The sequence below is a fragment of the Corylus avellana genome, chromosome ca6, assembly GCF_901000735.1.
Source record: "Corylus avellana chromosome ca6, CavTom2PMs-1.0".
Taxonomy (NCBI): Eukaryota; Viridiplantae; Streptophyta; class Magnoliopsida; order Fagales; family Betulaceae; genus Corylus; species Corylus avellana.
The window spans coordinates 353,409-377,825 of NC_081546.1; the positions used below are offsets into that span (position 1 = coordinate 353,409).

The following is a 24,417-nucleotide window of genomic DNA, read 5'->3' on the forward strand; positions in this document are numbered from 1 at the left end:
AATATAAAGGTGGGGAATATGCTATCCACGTTTTCTATGGGCAAAGCAATCTATCAACTGTATGGAAAAAGTGGCGATCGATGAACTATAATGTCTAAAAAATAAATAAATAAACAAGCTAGGACATGGCATCATGTCGGTTTGAAATGACTATGGATAAAACTAGTTTGTTCACTTATGGTGAAAAGAATAACATAAAAACCACTAGCAATCAATCCAAGCCACGCTGGGAAACAGCAACTTAAGGTAGCTTTTTCATTGATGTTGATTGCTGTAAATGATTTGGAATTAGGGATGACAATTTGAGAGTATGAGTACTTATTAGACTATACAAGTCAATTTTAACTTGGTCTATTTAATTAAATATGTTATACACTTTTAACCCTAATCTGCTAATTTTGTGTCTAGTTCGTAAGTTGTATAAAAAAATTGCCAACCTTAAAATGTCCAGTGTCAAGTTTGAATCATGTTGAGATATGAGTATAATTAAGACTATATAGGTCAACCCTAATTCAACTCATTTAACCAAACGTCAGATCCCTAAATCATAACCCATTAATTTTGTATTAAGTTCACATTAGACTTATAAGTCGTATAAAAAATTGTTAGCCATATTTGAAATTCAATAAGGATCTAGCTTTCTTCTTACCAATACACATGTTCCAAGTGAACATAAAACTTTACATGCATTGAGGGAAGGGCTAATTAATCCTCTTGCTATATGTTCATCAAGCTAGCTTTTTTAATTTAATATGATACTACAAGATTTATAACTTGCGTGACACTTTTATTTAAGTTTTAAAGAAACTAATTTCATTAGAAATAGCTTATATGTGTCGGATCAAATTTTTCTCTAAATTAGGAAGAAATAACTTTCTCTAACTTAGTTGATTTAATTGATATCTATCTAAATTGCATGTAATTCTGACATGAATTTTTAATTCTCACATACATTTTTTTATAGAGCATATAATTCTCATATTTATTTTTAAGAATGTATATCAAAATTACGTATATACATTTCGGATACACGTCAACTTAATAAATAAATTCTTAAAAAATTACTCCAACCCAAGTTGTAAAAGAAAACTTTATCTAAAATTTAATGGGTTTGATTTGATTTCATGTAAAATTGTGCCAATAATATTGGGTTTTTTTTTTTTTTTGAAATAATAATATTGGAGTTAATATTTGCTATTAAGTTGACTTTTCACCTAGCCCCCAAAAGAGTGAAAGTAAACCGAAAACTACAAGGCGGTGAGAGGTCCTCATCAAAGCCTTAACCCAAGGCCTAAACATATTGGACCTTATTGATTGATGGGTGGGGCGATGCTCGATCCGACCCAATAATCATTTCGCCAAGCCCAATAGACTCCACTGTAAAGGACTAAAGCCCACGGTCAACAAGATAGGGCTAGAAAAGTAATACAAAAACAATACGGCCACCGCCTTCTCTTTCCGATTGAAACGCGAAAAGGTCCTCTTTCGTAGTTTATTTCTTTCGGGGTCCGATTCAGAACTCGGCGTTGCGCATCGGAATCCTGATTCGAAGAAGCGAAGATGGTACGCAAAATTTGTATCTTTAATTATCACAAAGATGATCATTTTAGGGTTTTTGTTTGAATTTGCTCGTTTTTATTTCTGGGAATAGTGATTCTTATTAATTTCACACAATTCTTATGTATTTTAGGGTTTTTATTTGTCTCAAAAGACCCCTAGGCGTTGAATTACATGCCTTACCTTTCTGGTTTGCTTACCAGATTTTGATGTTTAGTTGCTTTAATTGGATTTCTTAGCTTTTTTTCGTTATTTAGTTTGTATTAGCGATTAGATGGTTCTGATGATTATTACTTATCAAAAAAAAAAAAAGATGGTTCTGATGATTATTAAAAAAAAAAAAAAACCCGGTATGATCCGGACTAATTAGGTCCTGAATCATAGGAAAAAATCGGTTATAATCAGAGAAATTAATCAATTTTGTAGATGTAACTTGAATTTGTTTGCTTGCTAGTTGCTATTGATGATGATTAGTTTTGGCTATTTGTGATTATTGCATTAGAATTATGTTTAAGATTTCACCTGTATTTTTGGTTCTCGTTGTGCTTAACGTTTTTGATCCTTTTGATATCGGGGCATGTCTTTGGAATTGGTTGAAATAATTTCAACAGTTGCGTTGTTTTGGCATTAGGGTTCGTTTGTGAACAATAATTGAAATTATATCCCAACAATGCAAGCTGCTAAAAAGATTGAATTGGAGTGTCATCTTGTAGAGCTTGAAGTTTTGTCTGATAGTCTTAATGGTGTGCTTATGGGATTAACTTCTTTGCGATTTCCTGCCCTTGTCTCTAGGGACTTTATGGTTACTATTTAAGGACAATGTCATTTGTACTTTTGAAGGAAAAAAAAAAAAGAAAGTATTTTAGGTGACACATGGATCCAAGGGTTCCATCCCCCATCAGAAAAGGCTGTTTGTTTGCTGCACGATTCCTTTTTTTTAAAATATATATTCTTTTCCAGCTGAAGAGATCTGTTCTAAATGACTTAGGTTATCATATCAACTCGGGTCATATTATATAGCTTTTTGAGATTCATCTTTTGAAATGAGAGCCAGCTAGAGATAGTAGGATATTGCGTGAGGTGCATGATGCTTTTGGAGAAATTTACAGCTAGCATAGTTTACTTTTGTCCAGATCAAATATTATTACTGCCCATAGTGTTGACGTCAACTAAATTGAGAACTATTTAAGGCTGTTGCACTGGAATAAATGGCATCATCCGACATTTATATTAGTTCTCCATGTTTGCTTATCACAATTTTCGATGTAAATCTTCATAGGGCACTTACAACATCCTTTTGGTGAACTGGCAAGTTACAGAACTAATTGACTTTACCCTCTATCCTATTTTTATGGGAGGAGGGTTTCACAAATGTATTTTTCCATTAAAATTGAACCAAATGATCATCGTTGATTCCTCAATCTAGTGGTGACCATTCAAAGTGATGATACCCTTTTACTTCTATATGTTTGAAGGGTTACTTCTTGTATTTTCTAGATCAGTTTTGCTTATGAGCAGAAGCTCTGAGATGTGATAATTCATGTATGACTTGAAACTGTAATTCTCAAAGTCATTTTCAAATGATGCCTTCGCATTTTCTGATTCTTTTTGCTTTTATCAATCTTCTCCCTACCCATTCATTGAATCTGCTAAACTTGGTTTGCTTGGATTTCTGCAGTCTTCACTTGCAGCTGCTAGAGCAGACAATTTTTACTATCCTCCAGAATGGACCCCAAGTCAGGTATGCTTCGACTGTAGTTTCTATATTACTTTGTTAAAATACCTTATGACAGTGCATCAGTACTTAAATTTTCTCACAATTGTTCCTCTTTTCAGGGTTCTTTGAACAAGTTCCATGGTCAACATGCTCTGAGAGAGAGAGCAAGAAAATTAGACCAAGGAATACTGATTATAAGGTAAGGCATCATACACATTCCCTTAAGTTCCTGATAGTATGTCTGTCTCGAAAAGCTTGCATTGGTATTGTAAAGATATTTATACGGTTTAGTGACTTGTAAGCTTTGGCTGATAATGGAAAAGGAGAGCCCCGATGCGCCCAGGGCATTAACACACTTTACAATGGTGGTGGGCAACTAGAGTTTTGCCTGCCAACCTCTTATATTTGCAGGGACTTTCTTTATGAAACCGAGGGCTCTTTTTTGTAGATCTTTTTGTTAAAAAAAAAAAAAAAATCTTTCTTTCCTTTTTTTCTTTTTTTTTTTCTCTATGGATCTTTGGATATTTTTTCTTTTCTTTCTTTGCCAATTCCTAAGTGCTCTTTGCCTTGCTTTCAGGTTTGAGATGCCCTATAATATATGGTGTGGTGGATGCAATTCTATGATTGCAAAGGGTGTTAGGTTCAACGCGGAGAAAAAGCAAGTGGGAAATTATTATTCTACAAAGGTATGTTTTGCAACTGATTACAGATGCTTCTGACTGTGTGATGTAGGATTGCAAGGACCGTGAATATGTTAAAGATGATATTCACGACATGTTTTATTGGAAGATGCACACACACAAATAGACATGTAGGCACTTTCTGACATATTGTCTAAATGCATCTAGTCATATTTAATATATCTCTTTATTTGTTATTGTAAGTGAGTCTCACTACTTTGTGGTTACTGTGAGAATTCAGGAGAGAGATAGCTTTGGCCTTTCTTAATTTTTGGTGTTTCCTGTCTTTTCAATTGACGGTTAAGGTCGGCATGCTTCTTTCAGATATGGAGCTTTGCGATGAAGTCCGCCTGCTGTAAACATGAGATTGTTATTCAGACGGATCCAAAAAATTGTGAGTATGTGATCATCAGCGGGGCCCAACGAAAGATTGAGGAGTATGACATTGAGGATGCAGAGACCTTTGCACTCCCTGCAGATGAAGGTTGGTTCGGATTGGTTTTTTTTTTTTTTTTTTTTCATACCTACTTATTGTGTTGCTGTGATGTTTCTTTACAAATCTTAACCTCAATTTTCTTTTGTCCCAGAAAGAGGTAAACTAGCAGATCCATTTTATCGTCTCGAACACCAAGAAGAGGATTTGCAGAAGAAGAAAGAAGCTGAGCCAGTGCTAGTACGCCTCCAGCGAGTATCTGATGCCAGGCATTCAGATGACTATGCCCTCAACAAGGCTCTTCGGGCACAACTTAGAGTATGTTACTGAGGTCATATTAGCTCTTCGTTTTCATGTTCTTTCATAGACAGTTTCTCATTTTCGGATGTTCACAGAATCAAAAGAAAAGAGTTGCTGAAGAAGAGGCTGTTTCAAGGAAAAGGGGCCTCAACATACGACTGCTTCCACCAGCCGAAGAAGATGCTGCCAGTGCAGCCCATGTGAAGTTTTCCGGCAAGTTTGACAAAAATAGGAAGGATAAGCGAGCATTGATAAATGCTGCTTCTATCTTCTCTGGGTCATCTGGGTCTTCCACGTCCTCGAAGAGACAATTGGGGCTAGAATCCAAGAGAAGGAGAATTAGTGCAGCCGCTGCATCCAACATACTGGGAGGGGGTTTCAAGCCATCATCATGGTCACAGAGTGCCGTTACTTCACGGAGGCGTAGAGGAAATTAAGTTTCCTAGAATGATAAAATCGCTGTTTTTCTTTATAATAGTGGGCTTTAGAGCATCATCTGGTGTTGATTTGGCCTGTTCATAGTGGCAATGGAGTATGTATATATAGAGTTCGATCAGCATAATTGTTGTCTACTGGGTGTTGTATGTGTCAAGCTTTTACACTTCAGACGTTATCGCCACATGAATACTCTACTTCCCTTTTCTTTGCCTCTTCTTGTTTCTTGTTAAAAGGCAGTATATGATGAAGTTTTTGATGTGTTCAGCCTACAAAATAATTAGGAAACGGCATCTGGTTGAGATTTTTTAAGAATAAACTAAAATTATGTGTTAAATATACTTAAAATAAAGTTTTCTAAAAATAAACATTTTAAAAAAAGTTTCACAAACTAACCGGAGTAACGCAAATAACCGTTAGAAGGTTGGATATGGGCATTTTTGGGACAAAATATCAGACAGGTTAATATCTCCACTTCAGCATTTGTAATGGAAAAAATATACTTTGCCCCAGGGGCATTTTGGGGTGAATAAGGGCAAAAATGTCACATACCGGAAACAACCAACGGAGAGTGTACTTTATAAATTTTGCAAGTGTTAAAAGTGCCGTATTGGTTATATTTTGGATGTAAAATATAATTTTCCCTCATTATTTATAAACTGCATCTTCATATTATCCAAGTCAAAATTAAAGTTATGGATCGAATCGGTGTTGTCCGTATTATCTATCTAAAATGTCTGGAAGCTGGGGTCTTTTCTTGCTATAAAGAGCAATGAATTTAGTTACCAATAATACTGTTGTCATGGTTGGGCCGTGCACAGTGAAAGGCAATCAATGAAAGGGGGGCCCGGGTAGCTCAAGCTCTAATTGCAGCTAATTCAACGACTACATGTTTAAACTCTTGTCCCAATAAGAGATGCACTGTAGTTAGCGAAAAACAGAGACAGAATCATTAAGGAGAGCAGGGAATGATGATGAGAGAGGGGATCCTTAAGTAAGGAGTTTCGGCTCTCAGCACCCAGACATGAATATATATATATATATATATATATATATATATATAATGAGACACAGTGGATGTACGCTTAGATCTTGTTGGATTCCTCTCACTTTTTAGCAGCACAGAAACTCCTCCGTACACCTATAAAGCCTACAACCCAACCTAACACTGCAATAAGATCACGCAACTGAGTCAAAACTAGCTAATCAAATCCAAATAACTAACTTATTTCTCTACTGAATCATTAAACAATAGATATAAAATGAATAACATAAGGTCCCCAGTTATTGTGCACTGCCAATTCAAAACCCATCATTTGGCCGGGGTGCTCTTTGCTTCTTCTCACTTCTCTCTCAACGTCAATCTCCCTCTCTCTCAGCTCCCAAAAATTTCAGGTTTTTTTTTCTAAGTTTAAACATAAAACAGGTATCTCGATCTTCTCCTCTCCTGAATGGTTTTGTGGGGTTTAAGGCTTTGGGCGACGAAAGAATCCTCTCCAATGTTGAAGGGTGATTAACTGCTAGCTGCAACCATAGTATTTGTAGGTCAGTAAAACCTAATCATCCTACTTTCTTTTTTAGTGCCTGCTGTTTCTTCCACTTATATATTTGTGTGCTAATAATTTATACACAATTACTGCATGGAAATATATCACTCAGAAGTGCATGATCGATGATGAACGTATATATATATATATTAGGAATGGATTTTTATATGCCGACCAACACCCATGATATATTATTATATATGGATCCCACGGTAGGGTTACAATTACTTGAAGAAAGGTCTGAATTAGATTGACTGCGATTTGCATATCTCCTTCTCCGCTATCTACGCAACTACTTTGATCCTTTCACTTCCATTTCTTTATTCTATTTTCCGGGTTTTTTTTTATATATATATATATATATTTTTTACCTTATATCACTGACTGCCTAGATTTTCCCTTATCTATATCGCTAATAGATCGCCTAGGCTTGTCTTGCACAAGACAAACATGTTTTCAAGGAAGCTTTTCTATTGGCTCGATCTGGAGTTGAGTTCAAAAAGATTTATATATATATATATATAGTTAAATTGTTCTTTACTTTAATTTTTGAGTCAATAAAAAATTTGTAAAAGAAAAATTACTTTTAATTACAAAAAAGTTTGTGACAATTATTGGATCCTTTTTAAGTAAGTGCAACAAGCAAAACTGGACCCACGAGCGTCTTTTTCTTCTTTAATTTGTTTTTTTCTTCTTTTTTTTTTTTTTTTTTTTCCTGAGCATTTTTCAGTTTAGAATTTAGATAGCAGGTGAAGTAGAAGCATATTTATCTTATTATCTGGTTGTTCATCGGCAAAAAGTGAACAATAATAATGGTTCGATCTGTGGCTTCTGCATTACTTGTTACCAATTAATACTATCAGTACTCAAGCTGCAGGCGACTAAAGCTCTTTTTGATAAGTAGCTATTACAGGCTGCACCGTAGCTGAAGCAGGTACGTTCAGTGTCTGCCGCTGCCATGACTCTTAATTTCCTCACTTTTAACGACGTTAATCTGATGAAACTACAGTTTTGCTTTCATTGCTGCTCCCTGTTACCATATTTTGTTCCCTTTTTTAAATTCATTCTATTCTGCATCCAATATGCGTATAAAGGTGTACCCTAATCTCGATTGGCTTGGGCTGATCATGAGCATGTATGTGGTTGTGGATTAATATTCTAACCCTGATTATCTAAGCCTAATACAACGTAAATAATGAATGACCAAAAAGTCGATTAAAATAATTAATTTCACCCATTAAATACTATTTAGTAATTTAATTATAAATAATTAATAACAAAGTATCCTTGATTGAATAAAAGATTAATTTTTAGGGGAAAATATATTTATTTATACCCTAGAATTAACCTCTTTTTCAAAGACACCACAAACTATGATCATGTGTAATATTACTTGATTCTCTCAAACTACCATTTTATTGCAAAAGATTCCATCCGTAAGCATACATTAACCTACACGTGCATATTTTGAACTTGAATTGCCCTAAACTACCATTTGCAAATAATGTACCTAACAATCAATTTATGACACTTGACTCCCTTAAACTACAACATCATTGCGATTTGACTCCTCAATTAGATGTTGGCATTCAAATAGATAGAAAGTGTCATACTGACTTACACATGCATGTACTAGACTTGAAATGTCTGTATTACCTAGATTTTGGAGGGAGAAATGCAAGAAATTTAACAAATGTGAGGGGGAGGGGGGTTAATGGGTGGTTGACTACTGTTTGCAGTGGCCAAATACCCCCACAAGACTAAAAGGATTGTCAACTATCCGCTAAAGCCTAAAGGCTTTTAGGGATGGCCAAATGAAGGTTAAAGAATGATTAGACCTCCTAAAAGCCAATGAAGTACCACCCCCTCAATTATACCAAAGCCAAAAGATTTTAGGGGGTGGTCGACCACAAGGGTGGTTCGATCACCTCCAAAACGGGGAGAATGGGATGGGGTGGGTGGTTGCTAGGTGGTTGACTACCGTTTTCAGTGGCCAAACACCCCCTCAAGACTAAAAGGATTGTCAACCATCCCCCGAAGGCTTTTAGGGATGGCCAAATGAAGGTTAAAGAATGGTTAGACCACTCCTAAAAGCCAATGAAGTACCACCCCCTCAATTGGACCATACCCAAAAGATTTTTGGGTGTGGTCGACCATGTGTAGGTCATACGCACCATCTCCCGTCAATTTTATGGTGCCTTTGCAAAATGGGTGTCAATTTGAGAGATGTAAATATGTTTTCCCTTAGTTTTTAATCATCAAAACACTTCGAAAATGTCACATATTAAAAAGTTTGCATATTACAGTTGAAAATTGAGTATATTTTTACCGGGTTCATGGTGGAAAAAAGATTTTAACCAAGAACTGTTTTTTGGTTTTTTAAAGAATAAGTCACTCTGCAAAAGTGAAGAAAAATCATTTTGGAAATAAAAAATTTTCTGCTACCTCGATAACTTGCTACCTATTTTATGTGTCATTTTCAAAGCATTTTGATACCCAAACGGCTTAGATTCTATAATTTGAGAATCTACAATTTCTTTAAAATTATAGGGCGGGATCCTAACAATAAAAAAAAAAAAAAAAAGTAAATATGTATTATATATATATATAAGGAAATGCGTCATTAAATTGATCAATGCTAAATTCTTGAAATTATTCTATACAAGAAGGGACGTACAGATTTCCCCAGGCCATCTGCTGCGCAGGCAAAATATAAATGCACTATCGTCAAGTTGCAGTGAACGTTAGCTTGAATTTAAAGGAAAACCTGCTCCTTCCTGAAGGTTTACTCAATACACACGGTATGGCTTAAATATATTCTTCAATACGTTATTCTTGAAATTATTCTATACGTTGACTTCTCTAGCTTGTTCGGGTAAAGTGATGCTGCATATATATGGAAACATGTTGACTCTTTGGTCTTTCTCTTATACACAGTGGGTTATTAGATAGCCATATTTATTTTCTAAAAGACATGAAACAATATATATTCATGTGGTCTATTTTCTTTTTTCTTTTTTTTCTTTTCTTTTCCGGTCGTGCGTCTTAGGTTAAACTATCATGTTTGATATTTGCTAGAGACGAAAAACGGTGGATTCCAGGATACTTCTAAACATGTATATAACAAATTAACATCTGCATATGTAAAGGTATATATGTAATTAAAAGGTCTTTTCTGTCATCTATTTTCTTTGTGAGTGGCTGCTTTTGTACTCTGGCTTGTTGTTTTCGGGTCCCTTTGTGGCTGCCCCCACTCCTTCATTCGTATTTCAGTTTTGTTTAATTAATTGAATTATTACTAACCCAAAAAAAAGTTAACACATAATAAACGAATATAATCTGAAATACGTCAATTGTTGCCCAAGTGTAAAACTAAAACAAAGTTGATATCTGGCTATGGGGATGTTTATTTTTTATAATTCTGTGTAAATGTTTAACTAGTGCCACAGAATGAGTAAGAGTTGATCTCAAGTTGACAGACAGTTTTCCAGATATTCATTCTTAATGATGTACCTTCAAGTGCATCTACTTACATATTTGATAGTCGTAAAATGCATGGCCTTGCCAGTGACTTAAATAGAGCAACATAGTTACGGATTCTGCCTTGTGTTTTAGTTCCATATCTCCCTGTCTAAATGCTCAATTAATAGCTCGCTTTACAATCATAAGACCATTCAATATTCCCATTTGAGTTGCACGACAAAATGATCACATAACATGCTTCTTATCAATCATATATGGTGATATTATTTACTAGTGGTATGCTCGAGCCTGCACAACCCACTCAAGCCCAGCAAAACCCGTTACCCCTCGAGCCCAAGAAGGTATATCTGCCCTTAGGCTGAAGTGACTGATAGGCCAGCCTTCACTCGAGGGAGTAATAGACCAACGGTCCCTAGATGAGTAATTCTAGAAGTTCCTCTTATATCACTCCAAGAATGATGTGTATTTTAAAATCACCATTGGGTCAAAATTCAATAACAATCAATCACAAGTCTAATGGTGATTTTAAGAGTCACATCATTCTAGGGAGAACACAAGAGAAACTTGTAGCATTATTCGTCCTTGGACCGATGGTTACCTGTCCAATGTACACGAGGTCAACGTACCATGAAAGGAAGGATATCTCCCATTCAAGGTTTTGCCTATTTAAACTTGACTCAGTAAAATATGAGCTATTGAAGCATTTCCAAAGGAAAGCAATTCATAAGTATATGCCACTTTTTATATTGGTACCTTGACCTTCGACCCTTGCCATATCAAGTCTACTTACCATATTGACGACGGCAGTCTTATATATGAAGGTAATGATCCCTATTCTAAGGTATGCACATATTTCTCTCTCCAGTCTATTTCCTCATTGGTTTCGCTTTGAAATACCCCACTGACTTAAGTATCAATTAGAATGTTATCTGCCAATCCCTCTGACGAGTCACCATAGTCTGTTTCCTCTTCTTGACTAGATTACCGTCATGCAGTCAACTGTAAGAACAAATCATCATCACAAGTTCTCTAAAGTGCACAAGTTTCTTGGTAAGTAGAAGTTCATAAATTGGTGGCAGCAAAAATTAATGGAACTTGTATATATAAAGTTCTAGACATTCTAACGCAATATCTATCTATTAAGATAATTAACAGAATCAAGTGGCTGATTTTTATGTCTTCTTTGGGACTTGCATCTCCGAGTACATATATATGGAATTCCAACCATCAAGTTTACTCTTGTGCTACAGCCATAGAACAGATCTCTCTTGTGCAAAACAATATTCAGAACCAGCAGCTAGAGTTCAACCACTAGCTAGTAGCCTCGTCTTTGGTAATTTTACTCTATCTTTCTTTTCCCTTTTTTCTTTCAATTTGAATCTCACTCCAAGATCCAGATGCATGGGAACTATATATAGGATGCATGATGCATGGTTGCGTGAGACATTCATGCATACAACCTATACATCGATCTGGACATTTTATTTTGTTTTACTTGATCATTTTCCATCAGTCCTATAGATGTACCCTGAATGACTAGCTAGTATATCCACTGAAAGTGACTCATCAAACTAGTAGTTGCAAGATAAATGTGGCATCTAGGTTAAACAGAAGTACTACTTGTCAATATGTAGCCCATGTACATGTCCTCTGTATAACGAAAAAGAGATGGAATTACCTAAAATTGTATATATCGAATTGATTCATGACTCCTCCTTGTAGCTTCTCTAATTTCAGTTTTGGTTTTTGATTTCTAATACAATTTTGGTTCTCTAATAATTTAACAGTTCGGCTTTCTAGTAAATAGTTGTGTAATGTTAGAGTATTGATTAAACCAATCATTTCTTATAAATTCAAGCTTTTGAGATAAATGGTCATTAAACACAATATCATAGTTAGAGGTCCTAAGCTCGGATCTTGTCTTCATCGTTTACCTCAATTGAATATTTCACAGAAAACAACACATATAGATATAAGAATGATTAAGCATTAAAATAATATTGATCACACAATCCAACAAAATGATGTTTGACAAAACAAATTAAACTCCACAGTACAATTAGAAATCACAGGGCAAGAGCTGAGCTGAGTTTTACAATATTCAGCAAACAATTCATTAGAACAAATAGCAGTTGAATAAGGGTAATTACAAACACACCTTAATTTGTCGTTCATGCACCGAAGAGATCGAGGAGCACTGGATCGATCGATATTAATTAGGATTTCAAGAGAATTGGTGTTGTAGAAAATAAGAATGCAAGGAATTATTTGAAGTGGCCGAAATGTTTGAACTAGGGTTTTGGTGTAGAGGATTTGAGGAGTCCGTAACGAAAATTGAACTAGGGTTTTGGTCTTGGGCGCTTTGGGTGGTCATGAAAATTGAATTCCCGTTTGCCCTTCTGCAGCAAAAAGACTGCATATTAACAACATTGTTGTTATTCCAATTTGCAGGAAATCCAGGGAAATGGTCTTGGGAATTAAAATTGAGAGATGATATTGTGGTGGGTGCACCCGCATTAATGATGCTTACAGAATCGATTTGATTGGCAGATTTCATAATCTCGTCATGATGATGATGATGATCTGTTTCTTCAAGGGCGGTACTAGATGAGCATAAGTGTCGACCCATTTGCTTTGATATCTCAAGGCCTCTGATAATCAATTTTTCCCTTGTTCTCTCCCTCGCTCTTGCTCTTGCCTTGTCTCTGGAATCCCTTGCAATTACTCTATGTAGTTTTCTGTTGGTTTTGTCTCTGCTTAAAAAATCGCCATTTTGAGAAACCATTTCACTATCGGACGTAACTGAGACATTAGCATTAATAATATTAGCATCTTGATCAGTAGTAGTAGTAGTTGGCTTCACTTGTGTCATCATCATCAGCTCCTTGATTGCAGTCTTGGACTTGGAAAAAAGCCACTCAATGGTTTTGCTTGCTTTATCAAACCCTAACATGTCTTGAAGATCGAAGAACTTACGCGCAATCTGAAGCGACAACCTCATTCTGCGGTCTCTCGGGCCTTGAGCTGTACAGATCTTGCTGTGCCTGTCCTTCTTTCCACTTCTCTTCCTGGCCGCCGGATCTGTCTGTTTACTTTTCTTCTTGCAAGGAACCTGCTGATCCGCCAGCACACTCGCCTCCTTTTTGCTATCTGTTGCCGCGGCTACACCATTTTCAGTCTCAGCTTGAGAAGCAGCAGCAGTAGTAGTAGTAGTCACAAAAAGCTGCTGCTGTGAAAGAAGGTGACTCAGGAATAGTTGCTCATGATCATCATCATCCACAACGAAAGGTGAATAGGATGAGGGATGCTCTTCCTGTCCTGAGCTACTCTTTCCATGATCCATGTATATTGTAAAAGGGTTGGAACCGCTGCTGCAAGGAAACATGTCTATATAACCTTAAGAGGAAATGGGTGATGAAATTAACAAGACTGATTTTGGGTAAGTAAAGAGGGAAGGGAAGAAAAACAGGAGATAGATCGAGACTTGAAAAACTTTCCTTTAAGCTGCTTCCAACTTTTATTGCAGAAAAGTGAAGGTTGGTTCAGCTTGGGGGCAAGAGAAGAGAGAGAGACTGTGGGAGTGTGTGGATATGAAATATAGGTGATGGGCATGCAGTGGAAGTGTGAATGGCCGGGTGGAGATGACACTTCACGTGGGTGCAGGTGGGGAGCTTGACAGCAACCTTTCCTCTTCTTAGCACAGAGAGAGAAAAAAAGAGAGAAGCAGCGAGCTTGGGAGGTATTATCCGAAGCTTAATGATCAAGTGTAGATATGGCCACCTCTAGGAACTCTAGAAAGAAAGAGAAAGGACAATAATATGATGAATGGAACAGCTATATATGGCCTATGACAATTTAGCCTGCTTTACTGCCTCGGAAGCCTAGACTTGCTTTGACTGGGCGACCAAATGTCATTTTTCTTCTATGACTGCCTTCATGTATAATTCATCATCTGGTTTTTAGTTTTAGATACTATTTCTCTTTTTTAATCTATTGCACATACACAAAAAGAAAGAAAGACGAAAAGGAGTTGCATATGTTCATACTTTACTACCATTTGTACAAACATAGACCTTCTTTAAAGCTAATTGGCTACGAATTGATTTCGCAAAAGTAGAATTCCTCTTTTCCTTTTTCTCCTATTTTACCATTTATATATTTATATCGTAGCCGTAATTGTTAAATCTGTTGAAAATGGTAATAGCCCATACCTCAGAGGCCTTTCTACAGGTCAATTTAGACACCCTTCTACCTTTTTCAGTAGATTCATATGTAGCATATTTACTTCGTACTTGTTTACTATTTTTCTCTCTTCTCCAAGGGGAACAGTACTATGATGACAAGGACAAGTCATGATGAACTAGGTTGGTTCAGGAAAGGAAATTAATTAATATCAATGACACCAATTTAATGAAAAGAAGATGGCTGTTTATAAATGCATCCTCTCTATATATATATATATATATATATATATATATATAGGGGTTTCTAATAATGAGAAAGCATGTTCCTCCAAGAAGAGGACGGCTCAAGCTACTCTGATCAGCTGTGTCCTACATATGCTTCTTTCAAGTACGTACCCATCCAATTAGTAGGGCAAAATATTAATTCAAAGATGGGTTAGTGTTTTTTACTTTGGGATCATGTACCAGATAGATTCAAAATTAAAGTGCCAGACAAAAATCTCTATTATTAAGGACCAAGCTGGGAATTGTTCATGCCCTATATATGGTTTCCGTGACTTTCTCTTAATTAACACATTTTTATCCATCTATATTCTTTGTTTTTTTTGCACGTGTTGATTTAAATACTGATTTTCATTATCACATCATTAAGTTATATTACAATCTTAATAGTACTCTATTAATATAAATTAAATAGCATTAATCTTTGAGAATTTGAGAACAAAGCTCTCTTCTCTCTAAGTGTGCTTTCTTTCTTTTTTTTCTTTTTGGTGGTTTTATAAGTATTCTTTGTTGCAGTTAATTTTCACGTCATTTAGCAAGTCCAACTGTGACATCTCAAAAATTTTATCACACATTAAGTTGGGAGATTATAAAGGTGTTATATACATTGATACAAGTTCTACATTAATTTCTTACTACATAATAAGACTCAGCTATTTAATTGAGATTAGGGTCAAGATTCCTAAGTCGTGACAAATAGTATCAAAGTCAATCTAATTACACTATGTACGTGGTGGTAGCATACTACATGCAACGTTATGTGAGCCCTGTCAAAGAGGTTAAAAATTTGAGTGGGTTTAATTAGATTGTCACCCTAAAAAGTTAATCTCATAGTAGGTGGGTGAATTGTCAAGGTAGTGCATATGAGTGCTAAGTCCCGCGTCAATTCCTTATTAGATATGTGAGACTTTGTTATTTAAATGACCGTAAGAACCTCCAATATTAGTGCATTGACTAGATTTTTAAGGTAAAGTGTAAATGCGACTGGTGCTTCCATGGCCCTAGCTAGTGACTCATTGATACATTCTGCTAGCATATCATGTCTTTTGTGTCGCTCTGCTTGTAGATTGTTATGTTCCTCATCTTATATATGAAGATCATTATCGCACAGCAAACGAATTTTACCAATGGGGCACTAGCTAGGGTCTAGGTGCGTATGTCATAGCCTAATATTCTTACAATATTCTCTAGTCCCATTTTTCTGAGTACTGTACGTATTTAATTAGTATTTGTATTCTGAGAAATGCAACATCCCTCCGATCCATAAATACTAGAAGGAAATTAAAGTTGTTTTTCATATATAATTGATCAGAACTTCAAAAAGAAGACTCTCATGACCACAATATACATACTTATGTTCAAAGTTGCAGTTTATTATGTAAAATGAAAAATGGTATGGAAAATGGTCTTCCTCCCAACTTGGGTGTATTTTTGTACCATTTTTTTTTTTTTATGCTATTACTGATCATCACTCCCCCCTCCCCGCCCGGCAAAGAAAAAAGAAGGTGCATGTATACTCAATCATCACATAATATGTTTCCAAAAAGTTGAACACAAATAGCGTAACGTGCTGTTTACCTAAAGAAAAATGATGCAACACAAAAGGCAGAATTCGTGCGTTGCGATCAATTCTTCTCCAGTCAACCAATTCCTCGCTTCGCAGACGGTTTTCAGGTAAACTATTCATGTACGTCAGTGCAACATATATGATACGCAAATAATATCTGTAATGTGTGGTTTACTTTGGTGGAAAAACAAAAATATAAAATATGTTTGATCTATCTAGACAAGAATTCTTTGACTTATCTGAGGATTCTTCGTTTGATATTTATTTATTTTCCTTGACAAGACCAGTCACATCTGTAATCTGTTCCTGGCCAAGACAGATTTTTCCACTCTTCTTGTCTAGAACACCCGTTGGCTATTGTAATTATGATATATATCCTCTTCCTGTGGTATACCGTGGTGAAAGATGTCAAGAACGTGTGGTTTTTGAGCGTTGTAAAAATATGTGTATTGAATCTGCCGCTAAATTAATTAACAAGGCCTAGCCTGCCTATTCTCCTATCTCAATAGATAAGCTCCCCCATGGCCTAAAGGGTTTGAGAAATACTTGTAAATTTGTGTACATCACATCACCATTCACCAATGTGAATTTTGGTCAAGATCGAGTATGAAGATGCATGGAAGAGTGAGCGTGAGTGGCTTGTTTAATTTGTTTAAGAGGTCGGTCGATCTGACGTTTTACGTAGTGGGTTGTTGGAAAAACCCTGACTCCATTTTTGGCTTGGCCAGTTTGATAAGCCATTTGAATGTGCATGAATTGACTCCTCTCTCCTCTTCTTTGTCCATCAGCTCCCCATCGATCATGATGCACGCACTTCACTGCTACTGGCCCTGACGATTGGACAACAAATTATGGAATTTGTGTTTACACTGCCACCATGCATGTTCCTCATCATTTAGAGCTGCCGAATTCTAACCCTCTTTTGCTAAACAAATTAATTATGGAATAATTTTTATAATTTCTCCACCCAAATTCTTTCTTTCCTGTGAAGAATGATTGCCATGCATTATCAATATTTCATATGATGTTTTTATAAAATTTATAAGTCTTATAAATGAGAGAGAGAGAGAGAGAGAGAGAGAAAACCCCACTCATCACTCCTATACCTGGGAGTGATAACTAGGCATAACACTATTTATGCTGATAACAGTACTTGTAGTTGTAGTACTGCAGCTTTTTTCCATTGCAAACTGTTAAAGGGTTTTAGATCCTTTTTATTTATTTATTTTAAGTGGTAAAGGATAGATTTTCATTCGATCGAGCTTTTTCAAATCTAGATTTTTTTTTTTTTTTTTTTTTCCTATAGATGGATGTCTGTGTTTAAACATTTCAGTATGGAAGACAAAGACATGAATTTGACCTTTGTCCCTCCTCTCACATGCTTCTCTAAATGTGCCCCCACTCTTCTTGTAATTTAATTCTAACCCATTTGCCAAATTGTAATTTAAATGATTTAGATTCATGGGAAGAATTGACACCTTAGAGCATTTTCAGCGGACTCCCTATAAGAAAATTTGTTTCCTAAGTTTAGAAAATATGTCCAAAAAATCGCAAAAAATTTCATAACAGACTCTTTAAATGAATCTTAAACATTAAGATTGTTATAGTGGAACCTAATGTTTTGAGTTCTATTATTACAATCCTTATGATTATTAAAATAAAATAAAAATATTCTCTCTCTTATCTCCTCTCTCCTCTCACAATTATCTCTCATCTCTCCTCTCATATATATAATATAATTAAAAAATATATATTTTAATGATATAGGGAATGATTAAAGGAAGTTATTGAGATGTATTTTGATATATGGAAGCAAAAAGTAGTTTGGATCCTTTAGTGTAAAAAAAATTGTTGAGAATGCTCTTTTATATATATATATATATATATATATTGAGCCTAAATACGTATATTACGCATGAACCCTCACTCGCACATTATTTTCAATCTATCTCTATCAGAATCTCTCTCATTGTTTGAATGTGATAGGGGTGAGATTGATTAAAACACCATTGAAATAAACAAAGAGAGAGAGAGAAAGAGGATATTTTATGGTTTCTATATAGTTAGGGTCATTTAATACTTGAAAGGATGTGACAATCATGTTTACCTAGATAGAATATGATGTTTTCCATCTCAAGTGAAATAAAAAGGTTAAGGGATAGAGATAGAACTATGGCAGTAGTTTAAGTCAGCCCAGTGGCGGAGCTAGCAGCAGCAAAGCCTGAACGGTTCCGGATCGAAGAGATTCACCCGTAGTGAATAAGGAGGCAAAGCCAGAGGCAAGGCTATAGGCGCCTCTATCTGTCTGGACATTACAATTAGAATTCCCAACCCCAAAATACTTAAACTCTCACTCTCTGATGTTGAAGATCCCAGATTTATCCAGAAGAATTTTTTTTTTTTTTTTTTTTGAACTCATTTCAAATATATTAATTCAATATTATAATTACCATGTACATTGTTAGAAAAAATAAAATAAAATTTTGACCATAAAATAGATTTATCTTCATTTCAAGTAAAATAGCTAGAGAGAATCATATATTCCTGTATAAATGATGTAGCACTATGTATAGTATTAAATGCAACACAATAAAATATGAATCATAGAAAAAGATATTTTTTTAAAAAAACTATTTCAAGATTGAAACTACATTAGTTTCTTTCAATTTGATTTAAAATGGTCCAAATGGATATTTCATTTCATAGAAAAAAAATTTTAATTTTATTTTGTCGTAGTTAACTTAATATAACTATTTCTCTTTTTTATCTCTCCCTCTTTCAATTAAAAAAAAAAAGAAAAAAAATCTGTATATAACTAATCGTACATGATGATTAAAAACGATGAACCTAGTATTAAATGGACGTCATTAAATCCACCAAAATAAAATGTTGACGGTAGGCTCATTAATTGTTGTTGTACGTTCTCTCTCCCCTTTCTCGAAATTATTTTGCAGCTGAAATCTTCTTTGGGTCCCAGCCTAATCCATGTCCAAAGCCCACTCTTTTGTGCATGGGTAGGTACCATCACTGGAATATTTTGTTCTATGGCCCAAAACCAAGCACCTGGTGGATGCAGTTGATTATTAGCGTGCCCACTCTTCTAATCAATATCTTTTGCTCCATCATTGTGTAGGCAAATAATACGACCAAGTGTCATGGGCTTTGAGCACTTCCTCACCAACTTTGCTATCTCAAAAAATTAACAGGGAGAGAGTATAAACTCTAATAACTCAAAATGATCCAATAAATTATACACCCATGAGCAACTCGCAGGGAAAAAAAAATAGAAACACTGAACTCCCTCCAATCATCACTAAGTTACGAGTTACTACCTCCGATTATCAAACCGTTATAAGTTACACCTTCTATTAGCATTAACTTTTGGAAATGAAATCCATCAAATATATAACTAGAAATGGCAAGAAAATGTTTGGAAATGAAATCCATCAAATCCATCAAATACATATGAGAGTTCCTACCTAAAGTCTCGAGTATCCATCAAATCCGTTTGCACCTTACAGAAAATGAAAGGCACGTGAATTTTTTGCATGGGAACATATATGCTTTAGATCGTTTTACATCCCTCGATTCCTTTGCTACGATATTAACATATATGCTAAGAAAGGTTTCGGTGGGGGTACTACTTTAACAGTAGTAGCACCACATATACCACACATTAAATGTAGCAAAACAGCTGGGCAAGATATGTGGCAAGGAATCATTGGGTACAAAGAGGGAAGGCGTCGGACATCATTGGATGCTCTTAAGGAGGACTTAAGGACAGCTTTGAATTCATAAAAAGCCTCAATCTTAAATAACAGCAAACAACACGCGAAACTATGAAGAAAAAAGCATCTTTAGCTTCCAGACTAGACTGAGAACTGAGAAGCCTCTCTCTCTCTCTCTCTCTCTACTCCTGCTATCAACAACAGCAAATCCAACTAATTTTCGTACACAAATACTACTCTGAACTCAACTCTATAGCCTTCTCTATCTCTTCCCCCACTCAACAATGGCGTCACTATCCCCACTCTACCTCCTCCTCCTCCTCCTCCTCCTCATCTTCGATCAATGCAACTCCCAAAACACCACAACCACGGAATGCCTGAAGCTACCTTTGCTTCACAAGAGACCTTTCGTATCCCCAACCGAGGCTCTCTTATGGGACTACCAACGCCTCTCAGCCCTCCACAACCGCGGAGACCCCAAGTCCCCTGTAGTCTCCGGCGCCCCCTCCGGCTCCGGCCAGTACTTCGTGTCCCTGCGCTTGGGCACCCCGCCTCAGACCCTCCAACTCGTCGCCGACACCGGCAGCGACCTCGTCTGGGTCAAGTGCTCCGCCTGTAAAACCGACTGCTCCGCTGCCACCCACGTCCCCGGATCCGCCTTCCTCGCCCGCCACTCCTCCACCTTCTCCCCCCACCACTGCTTCGACTCCCCGTGCCGGCTCGTCCCCCACCCGCCACGCTCCCACTGCAACCACACCAGCCGGCTCCACACCCCTTGCCGCTACCAGTACTCCTACTCCGACGGTTCCCTTACCAGTGGCTTCTTCTCCAAGGAAACGACGACGTTGAACACCAGCGACGGGAGAGAGGCCAAGCTGAAAAGTCTGGCATTCGGGTGCGGGTTTCGGGTTTCGGGTCCGAGTCTTTCCGGCGCGAGCTTCAATGGGGCCCATGGAGTGATGGGTCTTGGCAGAGGACCCATTTCTTTCTCGTCCCAGCTGGGTCGCCGATTCGGCAACAAGTTCTCGTATTGTCTCATGGACTACACCATATCTCCTCCTCCGACGAGCTTTCTGACGATCGGGCACAACGTAGTTCCAAGAGTCTCTAGAATTAGCTTCACGCCCTTGCAGACCAACCCTCTGTCTCCCTCATTCTACTACATTGGCATCCAGAGCATCTCTGTCAACGGCACCAAATTACCGATCAACCCCTCCGTCTGGTCCGTCGACAAGCTTGGAAATGGCGGCACCATCATGGACTCCGGCACCACGTTGACCTTCTTAGCCGAGCCGGCTTACCGTCAAGTTTTAGCGGCGTTTAAACGGCGAGTGAGGAGGCTACCGAGTGTGGCTGAGCCCACACCGGGATTCGACCTCTGCGTGAACGTGTCGGGGGTGTCGAGACCGAATCTTCCCAGGCTGAGGTTCAGCCTCGTCGGAAACTCGGTGTTCTCGCCGCCTTCGAGGAACTACTTCATCGAAACGGCGGACCAAGTCATTTGCCTGGCGATTCAACCCGTCAACTCGGAGACCGGGCCCTCGGTGATAGGGAATCTGATGCAGCAAGGTTTTCTCTTGGAGTTTGACAGGGAAAGGTCGCGGATCGGTTTTTCACGGCACGGCTGCGCTCTACCGTGACCGTGAGTGAGTGGATGAATCGCTGAACTCGTTTTGATATTTTTTTAAAACGTCAATATCAACAATTCACGATTTTTATTGCTACAATATATTATTATAAACGTAATTATATCTTGGGAGATTGTGTGAATTTTGTCTCTTAGGCTTGGATGCCTTTTTTGTAGTGGCCAATGAATAGGAAAGTGAAAGTTGCTTGTTCTTTTGTTTCCTCTGTCCCCTGTCCTCTATCTGTTAATTCTTGTCTTCAAGTGTTTTTATATATATATATATATAAATTCACTTAAAACGTGAAACATTGCCAGCAAACAAGAATATGCTTCAATTTGCATGTTCAAAGTTTTTAGCCTAAGATATTCAAAGAGGAGGAGCATTGAGTTCAATTAATAGTGAAAGAAGTGGGGTATGGATTCTTAAATGCCTATGTTTCCTTTATTTATATTGAAAAGATGAGATATGATCATAGACACGTTATATCTAAATTTAACCTATGTTTTGAAGGGTCAAAGCTTCCAGCTATAGGGAGAGAAAGTAGGCCCCAAACCCATCTCTTATATTTATTTTGCATTTATACCTGCCTCCTCCTCTCAGCTATAAATGCAAAACGTGGTGTTCATTTCCTCTTGAATTAAAATCTTCTTTTGAACGGGAGTATAATGAAAGTGAAAAAAATAAAATGACCTTTCTATTATAACTAATAATATTCAATTCATTTGAATCAGAGAAGATTATGTTCCATTTCTTTCTTTTTTTTCTTTTTGTCATTGAAATTTTGGTTTTGTGATATTCTTGAATTAGGGTTGATTCGGGGGAAAATAATTTACAGTCCACTCTTTGATCTCGGGAGAGCCTAAGGCTAACATTTGTGGCACATAGAGACAGCCTTAAATTAGCAGCCCAACCTGCATGGCAGATGGAGCAACACAATTATTGCATTTCAAGAGAAATAAAGGGGAGAGAGAGTGACATAGCCAGCTGTCGGGATGGGAGCAAAGCTTAATTGGGCTTCACTAATTCCTCTCACATGATATCTCTCTCTCTTTCTGTCTCTCCCTCTGAAAGTCCTCCTTTTGCAACTATTTTGTTTGTGTGTGAGAGAATTGAGAGAAGGAGCATCTTCTAGGCCAGGCCTAGCATATTCTCAATGAGTGCATGCCCTAATGCCTAATGGCTACCTACTACCCCCTCCTCCAAGGGCTGCCCCTCCTATATGGAAATTATGCTTTGTTTGGAAATGGAGCACCGGTACCGATCAATTCAAAACCATCAAACATGCATACTTTGTAAACGTGCATACTTTGTAGATTCAAAGTTCTTTGTACCAACTCTCAGCTTGGAAAGGGCTCTCATCTCCCCTAAAGAAAAATGACTCCCTCTTGCAGCAAATTCTTTTAAGATCAATTTTGATACAGCTGTGAGAGACATTTTTTTCTGCTCAAAGTGCTGTCTGCAGCCGAGACTCAAGTGACAAAATAATTAAGGCACTTTCAAAGATATATATGACTCCACTTATGGGGAGGCTTTGGCAATGTCCCTTAAAGTCTCTTTGACTATATCTCTCAAAGATTTTATTTTGGAAGGTGACTCTCTTACGGTCTTCATTATCACCAATTCCATTGCTATGATTTCCCAATCTTCTTTTTGGAATGTAAGAAAAATTTACAGAAGTACAAACTTTTGCGCTCACCACGTGACTTATTGGGTCACACCTAAATCTCACTTCAGTTGCATTCCCACTCATTTGCCTCATTCCCCCTCTTTTCTCATTTATAGTGGGAAAGATCAACCCATGTTAGTTCTGTTTGTATTCTTTGTATTTCTTATCAAAAAAAAAAAAAAAAAAAAACAAGTTAGTAAGATTATCACAATGGTTTATAGTTTAATGTATATATACCATAAACATCTCGAAGGAAAGCTATTTCCCAGGTTTTCAACACTTACAAGCTGATTTTTAAGGATAAATTATATCTAAAGTTTGTATAATTAATCATGTCATTGGTAAATTTAAGTCCCTTACAACTCCATGGGGCACTCGCCACGAGTGCCACCTTAGCAACTAAAAATGTGAGCTTCCCATGTGGCATTTTATATGGCACTTTTCATTTTACCCACTAAAATGTAAACTCACATGTGCCCGTTATTATGACACTAATTTTCATAAAATATGAATTGACACACAAGTTTGTAAGGAAATTGAATAATGCTACTCTTCACATGTTTTTTCTTGTAAATAGTAACGTTATATGCAATATTTTTATTTTACAATTATTTCACAATATTGATGTGGCAATTTTAACCCGCATTTAATTTTATTTATTTTTTATTTTTTAACAATAAGTAATCAATGATTGATTGAAAATCAAGACTACCACATTATATTGTAAGATAATTATAAAATAAAAAGTATAGTTTCTACCGTTATTATTAAAAAATATATATATTTTTTGTAAATTGTTATTCGGTCTCATTACCTTTTAAGATGAAATTAAAGCAGCTCGGTCTTAAATTCAAAATTTATCCATATAAGGTGAGTTACATTACTGCTGGGCCTTTTTAGTGTCTCATTGTTACGTGCTGCGAGGTTGGGCCTTGGGCAAAAATAAAGTGGGTTTTGATTTCGTTGCAAGGCCCAAATGGGTTTCTAAGATGGTTTGGGGATTCAATTTCATCAAAAACTAGGCATTGCCCATAGGCCTCGTGTATTTAGAGACCAGATTTATTCAGCAATATTGGTGTAGCCATGAGACCCTCTCTATGTGGCAGTGGCCCAAGCCTTACGTACTCCTGGACATGCCTCAACACTAAACCTCGATGGTGGCTACTTTCTTTGACAAAATTGGTCCTTTATTTCACTTTGGTTGGGCTCA

At 36.8% G+C, this 24,417-nt stretch overlaps 3 protein-coding genes and 1 long non-coding RNA gene across 7 annotated transcripts; 3 read left to right on the forward strand and 1 right to left on the reverse strand.

Moving 5' to 3' along the window:
• The first annotated feature begins 1,442 nt into the window (after nt 1-1,442).
• On the forward strand, nt 1,443-5,381 carry LOC132184390 (uncharacterized). The gene is made up of 7 exons (XM_059598014.1): nt 1,443-1,563; nt 3,236-3,298; nt 3,394-3,473; nt 3,852-3,960; nt 4,279-4,438; nt 4,542-4,705; nt 4,783-5,381. Exons 1-7 carry the CDS (start codon nt 1,561-1,563, stop codon nt 5,122-5,124), a joined length of 921 nt encoding a protein of 306 aa, XP_059453997.1. The 5' UTR covers nt 1,443-1,560; the 3' UTR covers nt 5,125-5,381.
• A 4,255-nt stretch (nt 5,382-9,636) lies between these two features.
• Nucleotides 9,637-14,201, reverse strand: LOC132184453 (transcription factor CYCLOIDEA). 4 transcript variants are annotated; one of them, XR_009440562.1, is made up of 2 exons: nt 12,311-14,201; nt 9,637-9,925 (listed from the first exon to the last, which is right to left on the reverse strand). XR_009440562.1 is itself a non-coding variant. In XM_059598095.1 (2 exons), the coding sequence occupies exons 1-2, from the start codon at nt 13,535-13,537 to the stop codon at nt 12,377-12,379; spliced, it is 1,044 nt and encodes a 347-aa protein (XP_059454078.1). In that variant the 5' UTR covers nt 13,538-14,201; the 3' UTR covers nt 12,165-12,376. The 4 variants fall into 4 exon arrangements, 2 of the variants coding, with proteins under 2 accessions (XP_059454078.1, XP_059454079.1); XR_009440561.1 differs by lacking the exon at nt 9,637-9,925 and adding an exon at nt 11,063-11,151; XM_059598095.1 differs by lacking the exon at nt 9,637-9,925 and having other exon boundaries at nt 12,165-12,565; nt 12,683-14,201.
• Nucleotides 11,111-12,694, forward strand: LOC132184454 (uncharacterized). Its single transcript, XR_009440563.1, has 3 exons — nt 11,111-11,202; nt 11,403-11,485; nt 12,604-12,694. It is a non-coding gene; the product is annotated as an uncharacterized LOC132184454 (long non-coding RNA).
• Nucleotides 14,202-19,660: 5,459 nt separating the features above from the next.
• On the forward strand, nt 19,661-21,755 carry LOC132184239 (aspartyl protease family protein 2). Its single transcript, XM_059597795.1, has one exon. The coding sequence runs from the start codon at nt 20,198-20,200 to the stop codon at nt 21,551-21,553; it is 1,356 nt and encodes a 451-aa protein (XP_059453778.1). The 5' UTR covers nt 19,661-20,197; the 3' UTR covers nt 21,554-21,755.
• Nucleotides 21,756-24,417: the final 2,662 nt, after the last annotated feature.

Coding starts and splice junctions, on each gene's coding strand:
- LOC132184453 (XM_059598095.1), bottom strand. CDS start 13,537: ATGTTTCCTTGCAGCAGCGGTTCCAACCCTTTTACAATATACATGGAT. Junction 12,566..12,682: donor CTGCCAATCAAATCGATTCT/GTAAGCATCATT, acceptor GTTAATATGCAG/TCTTTTTGCTGCAGAAGGGC.
- LOC132184390 (XM_059598014.1), top strand. Junction 3,299..3,393: donor CAGAATGGACCCCAAGTCAG/GTATGCTTCGAC, acceptor TCCTCTTTTCAG/GGTTCTTTGAACAAGTTCCA. Junction 4,706..4,782: donor CTCTTCGGGCACAACTTAGA/GTATGTTACTGA, acceptor GGATGTTCACAG/AATCAAAAGAAAAGAGTTGC.
- LOC132184239 (XM_059597795.1), top strand. CDS start 20,198: ATGGCGTCACTATCCCCACTCTACCTCCTCCTCCTCCTCCTCCTCCTC.